Genomic DNA, 6,308 nt, shown 5'->3' with positions numbered 1-6,308 from the left:
CTTTCCTCACAGACCTGGTGGCAGTTCTTTATATTGCATAGTGGTTTTATTTGTTTGGTAGATCAATCTGGCCTTGAACTTACAGAGATCCATCTGCCATCCCCTATTGAGTGCTGGGAGTAAAGGCAAGTGCCCCCTCTCCCCATGCCTGGTTGTCTGATTTTTAAGGCCTTTGGATTTCACTTTCACAGCACATACATGCAATTATTTTGTTCCCAGAAGCAAAATTTAAAGCATCACCTAACGGGGGTGAAGGAAGTGTGCTTTAAAAGGGCAGGAACCCTTTTGGGCATCCTTTACAACAAAGCACATGGATAACTTTCTATGCAGTTTCTACTTAAGTTTGGACTGCTCTAATAGATGGATAGTGAATTTCTCTACTTTGATGTATAATATACTGTAGTGGTATATAATACACAGTAGCCATGTATGGATATGTGTGTGGGGGGGGGAGTGGGCATTTGTGTGCCACATTTCCATGTGGTGGTCAGAGACAACTCTCTCCTTCCACCATTTGGGTTCCAGGGACTGAACTCAGGTCAGCTTGGCAATGGGTACCATCTCCCCACTCCTGGTCTTTCGTTTGAATGGTAATCTCTAGAATGATCAATTTGGATGTGTCCGGTGGAACAGCTATGATGCCTTGTGAGAGAAGATAGCTAATAAGTCCTTCACAAAAAAGGCTTCAAAATGGTGAAGAGGACATTTTAATTACTTTTGGCTTTCCTTTTGCAAACTGGGTTGTTATCACATAGTAGTAACAAACATTCTCAGGCACTTCATCAGCAGATCATTTCATCAAAAACAGAATTTCAAAATGATGAAACTATGAAACAAAGTAGTCAGCATGATTTTATTGAAATGTCATAGTAAATGCCATCGGATCTCAAAATTCTCTAGTCTCTAAAACCAGGGCAAGCATTGCAAGGAATATATTCCTGAATTTAGTCGACATTGTATCTCACAAAGGAAAGTTAGCATATGAACATCTATCAGTTGACTAATACAATTAAGGTGGAGGTGAAACAACTTTTGTATATTCACATTTTCCTGGCTCCCTTTTTTGGCTAGATATGCCTAACATACTCTCCTTTTATAGAGTTGGAAAGAGCCAATCTATTTGGTGATTCCCGTTACATTTATTTACCACAAGCAGCAAGGAACATGAAAGTTCTGCTCATGAGGCAGCCTTTGTTTGTCATTTTAGCCAAACTGAAACCATCAATATTTAAAACCGTATTTCCACTGTATAAGGCTCAGTTCAGTCTAATTAGTTCACAAATGTATTCAGAGGTACTTTAAAATACTAACTCAGGCCACATAAGGACAGAAACCATTGGTTCTCAAATTCAGAGGACAGCCAGGTAGATTTTTCTGGCAGGGTTTTAAATCTTAAGATTATTATTTTAAGATCCACTGTACACCATTAAGCTTTAAATATCTTAGATAAAATGATTAGCAACTGGCTTTTGTCATGCCAACGATTTGGGACATGTACACACACACACACACACACACACACACACACACACACACACACACACACCAAGCTATCTCCATGTGGGTGTGCACGAGGATGTCTTCGGCACAGCCAGAAAACCCAAGAAATACAGACATCACACATTTATCAAAAGTAACAGTTGCATCGAATCAAACAAGTTTTGACACATGTCTAGCCAAGACTGCACAGACAGACTGTACCACAGAGCTGAGCATCCCAGGTGATGGGGACCACTTTCTTTAGAACAGTTACAAATAAGGTATTAACAAAATGCCAGTTTCTGTAATAACATAAATTGTACTTTGTAACATTGATTTGACTTCTACTCCTCTGACTTCTCATGTTCGAGAGTGCTGGTTGAGTGTGCTACTCAGATGGATAGGATTTTCTACCTGCAGAATTTAGGGCTGGGAATTTATCTATAATACTTAGGGGGGGGGGAACTTTTATATATTTTTTTAGCATTCCTAAGATTTAGGTACACAGGCAAATCCTCTTCTTTGTGAGAAGGAAAACGGATAGGACAAATTGTCCACTTTTACTGACGCTATAGAGAACTGCCTTTTGTTTGTTTTGTTTTAGTTTTATGACACACAGTCTCAACGCTGCAACCCAAGCTGATCTGGAACACACTGTGTAGCTTAGGCTGGACTTTCAACTTGTGATACTCTTCCCGCTTTAGTTTTAAAGTGCTGGGATTATGGGCAAGGACCTCCACACTTCACTAAAAGATCGTTTTATCAAGAATGCCATCCCTCACGAGATTCTTCACAATGCTTTTTGAACCATTTCTTCGAAGATTATGTTACTGGAATGGCTATTTACTTTTGCATCCACTGTTTTTGCAACCCTATCCTATCTACATTTTATAGCAGCCTTAGAGACAATAACCAGTCATTAGAGATTTAGTACTTCTGATGACATAGGGCCAAAGAATATTTAACTCAAGGTCAATTATGCAGGGTTTGAATAAGTACATTTGGTGGCACCCTTAAAACTTCCCCATTTTGTGTACGTGAAAAAATAAAATAATAATCAGCCTAAAAATGGGAGGGGAGTTCAAGGAGTCTTTCTTTTGGTGGACAACTACAAAAAGATATTGGGGAAAATGCATAGAGATGAGCTGCATCTTAAAGAGTAATTCCCCCGGGATAAACAAAGCTGTACATCAATGTGGCCACAAACTGACTGACTACATCCTGAAATGGTATCCAAATCACAGTGATTAGTGATCATAATTTGAGAGTTTCAGGTAAGTTGACAGTTATGACATATCTTCAAAGTGGCAATTAAAAATGATAACAGTCTTATATTGTCTTCAATATGTCTAATATCTACTAAGAAAAGCCAGTATGTCAATGACTATCTTAGGCTCAATAAAATTCAGTCCTGATAAAGGGCAATAAAATAAACCTAGTTACCATTTAAAAAAATTTTCAAAATTCATGATAGTATAAATTTTCCAAGGTTCTCTCTGAAGTAAAGGCTATTTAGAATTTTCCCCAAACACCCGCAGGCGTTATTATATATTTACACAGGCGGCTTTCATTTGAAGTCAGCTTTGGCAACCTCAAAATATATGTATGACAAATTTCCACAATGGGATTTTAGGCTTAAAAGTTGTTGCCTCAAAGTACCAAAAAAGAAATGAGGGAATAATTATTTCTCATTGATATCAGTTCATTTAAAGACCAAATAACCACCACCTTCCTCTGCCCTCCCCCAGAACTGGAAAGTAGTAGTCTTGAGCTTTAGGAGAGACAGAGGACTCTCAGGGTGTACATAGATCAGATGTTTTTTTGCCAGTGATCATCCTAGAATTGCTGAGTCCTAATGCTAAAACAGCAGGCAGACAAAGACAGTAAGAAGTTGTAGGAGGTTTGCTCCACCTTCAATATTCCAACCCAGACTACAGTGGGACATGGCTGAACAGATAGGACACAGATTCTCCATTGTGGGTTCTTCGAATGGCCTCAGCCAGGATCATTGAAATGTCAATCACCTGAATAGCAAGGGGAAAAACACAAGACAGGAGTGAGTTCTATTTCTTTAAAAGCTGAAAAGCCAGAAAGCCTACAAATGTCTTTTGCAGCACACAGACGGTGTGTTTTGGTCAAACCTCCTTGAGCCATTTCTTTAGGGAATGACAAACAACTGTGGGCTTTGGCTATCAGTTCTTGGGGAAATTTTCAGTGTGGACACTCAGGGGTGCTTACCCACAGATGGTCCCTTCTTGGGACACTGGCTGTTTAAAACTTAGCTTTCTTTATTCGTTTGCAGAGGTTTTTCCTCTATTTAGAAGATTTAGCAAATCTTTTCTTTTTAAGTTATAACTTCCCTTTTATTTCTTAAGTTTTGACTATAATCCCAGCATCCATTTATAAAACACGGCAAAGTTTTTCATGGAATATAAAGCAAATCTTACACAATCTACCGGTTTACTTGGCTACATCTCAGTAAGATTTTTAAAAATTTTTTTATTTACCATCATCACCATCACTAGTTCTCCCTCTCTCTCCCTCTCCCCTCCCTCCTCTTCCCCCCACCCACTGTGTGTATATGTCTGTGTGTGTGTGAGGGCACTCATGTACCACAGCATGCATATGGATGACAGAAGACAATTTTGTGGAGTCAGTTTTCTCTTTCTACCTTTAAGTGGCTTCTAGGGATGAAACTCAGATGGCTAGGCTTATGCAGTTAAGTGCTTTATCTGTCAAGTCATCTCACTGGCCCCAAGAATTGTTAAAAAAAAAAAAAAAAAAAAAAAAAAAAAAACATTGAGTGTCTGTCATGATAAAAACACAACCATGATCATCATTTAACCCTGGGGCCAGCAAACTACTTTTCTTGTAAAATATCAGAAGGTTAATAGTTTTGGGTTATCTCTGCATCAAACATTCAGTTCTTCATTGTGGTGCAAAGGCAGACACAGGCCACAGAGATGAAACGTGACTGTGTCGGTAAAACTTTAAAATACAGAGGTGGGATAGATGTGGCTGTTGGGTAGCAGTTACTCAAGTACTATTGATCAGGCATACAAACTTAAAGGAGGCATTATTCTGACAACTTTCAAACTTATTTCCTTTCGTTCAAATGACCTCTTGTTTTTGCTTTTGTTTTTGTTTTCAGCTGGATCAGAAAGCATGAAAAGCACCACTGTGCCTCATGCTTACTGAGGGACCAGGGCTTCTAGGAACACAATGACTGGCCAGGGGTCACTGAAAGATCAGTTCGAAAAAGATGCTGCAGTGGTGTGAAACTCTGCTAGTTTGTGGCCATATAGTCAGGAGGGGCCTGAAAAAGTAGGTCACTATATATGCTTAGCCCAGCCGGCTGCCCTGCCCCTACTCCATTTTCAAGAGACTATATACCTAGGGATAAAGTTGATGACCTATACAATAAGTCTATGTTTAACTTTGTTTTTCACTGTTGGCCATGCTAGGTGAGTGCTACATCAAGCTATTTCCCCCATTCTCTTATTGTTTTATATTGTGATTGTATTCGTTTGCTATTTCTTTTCTTTCTCTCCAACTACTATTGTTGCCAGTTGCTATTTCATTTTGCTTGCTTGTGAGACAAGATTATGTATAGCCCGGGTTGGTCTTATGATTCTCCTGCCTCTACCTTTCAAGTACTACCCTACATAGATCATTTCCTGTTTCTGTTTTACATTGTTTTTTTTTTTTTTTTTATTTTTTATTTTGTTTGTAGAGATAATGCCTCATCTCTCCTAGGATGCCGTTGAAGTTGAGGATGACTTTGAGTGCTTGATCTTTCTTATATCCACCTCCTTGAGTGCAGACATTATAAGGTATGCATCACCATGACTACTTTATTTGGTGTTGAGGCTGAAACACCCAGACTCGTACATGCTATGCAAACACTCTATCAACAGCATTCCATCCCAGCCTCCTTTCTGCTCCATTTCCTTCTTTCCTGTCTGCCTGCCTTCCCTCATTTTTTTTCATTTGCTATTTCCAAATAGTGACCATTCACCTCTCGATTCTCGTCTTTCTGATCTAATATGACTAATATTCCATTGCGATGAGAAACTTCAGTCTCTACTAGCATCTGTCTTAGCAAACAGAAGGCTGGATAGTATTGAAAGGTCTGAAGCAGGTGCCTTGATGCATCTGCCTGGGGGTATACATAGTACCTGAATTTTGGAGCAGTGTTTCATTTTGTCCTCTTGTGGAATTGTGTTGGTGACAACAACAGCTTCAAAGGCAGCATTATTTATTCTGGAAATAGCGGGCCCAGAGAAGATTCCATGGGTAAGGATAGCATAAACTTTGGTGGCACCAGCTGAGAGTAACCTGCACAATAAAAGACAATATGTTATAAAACATAGGGTACACCTGTAACCCTAGCACTAGGGAGGCCAAGACAGGAAGACTGTGAGTTCAAAACAAGCCAGAGCTACTGAGAAAGGTCCCATCTCAAAAGAACTAGGTATCCACAAATATCTAAATATTCTTAAAATATTCTACCTTGACTCAATATTACAAGCAAAAAGTGTGTCCTATAAAAGAAAGGATGGGACAAAATCCATTTGTATTTATTATCCCAAAATATAATCTTTTAAATGTATCTGCTAGCAAAATGCTTTGTATTCAGTTAAATCAAAGATTATCAACCCTGACACTTATATCTATATATATATATTTTTTTGTCATATGGGGCTGGCTATCTTGTCTATTGTAGGAAAATTCAGTTGCATCTTTGGTCCACATACTAGCAACACTCCCATGTCCTTAAACATGACACCCATTGACATCTTTAGACACTGTCAAATACTGTTTAGGGA

General features: G+C 38.9%; 1 protein-coding gene across 3 annotated transcripts in view; it reads right to left on the bottom strand.

Annotated features, from left to right (window-relative positions):
- Positions 1 to 839: 839 nt before the first annotated feature.
- Positions 840 to 6,308, bottom strand: part of Prps2 (phosphoribosyl pyrophosphate synthetase 2) — a 39,797-nt gene continuing 34,328 nt past the window's right edge. For all 3 annotated transcript variants that reach the window (XM_034485752.2, XM_034485751.2, XM_034485753.2), the window contains exons 6-7: positions 5,658 to 5,817; positions 840 to 3,503 (exon numbers count right to left, since the gene is read on the bottom strand). In XM_034485752.2, coding sequence (XP_034341643.1) covers positions 3,411 to 3,503; positions 5,658 to 5,817 — 253 coding nt within the window. In that variant the 3' untranslated portion in view covers positions 840 to 3,410. The remainder of the gene's footprint in view (positions 3,504 to 5,657; positions 5,818 to 6,308) is intronic.

The sequence above is a fragment of the Arvicanthis niloticus genome, chromosome X (genome assembly GCF_011762505.2).
Source record: "Arvicanthis niloticus isolate mArvNil1 chromosome X, mArvNil1.pat.X, whole genome shotgun sequence".
In the NCBI taxonomy this organism is placed as follows: Eukaryota; Metazoa; Chordata; class Mammalia; order Rodentia; family Muridae; genus Arvicanthis; species Arvicanthis niloticus.
The sequence above is the reverse complement of the archived record's forward strand: the minus strand, read 5'-3'. Positions and strand labels throughout refer to the sequence as shown.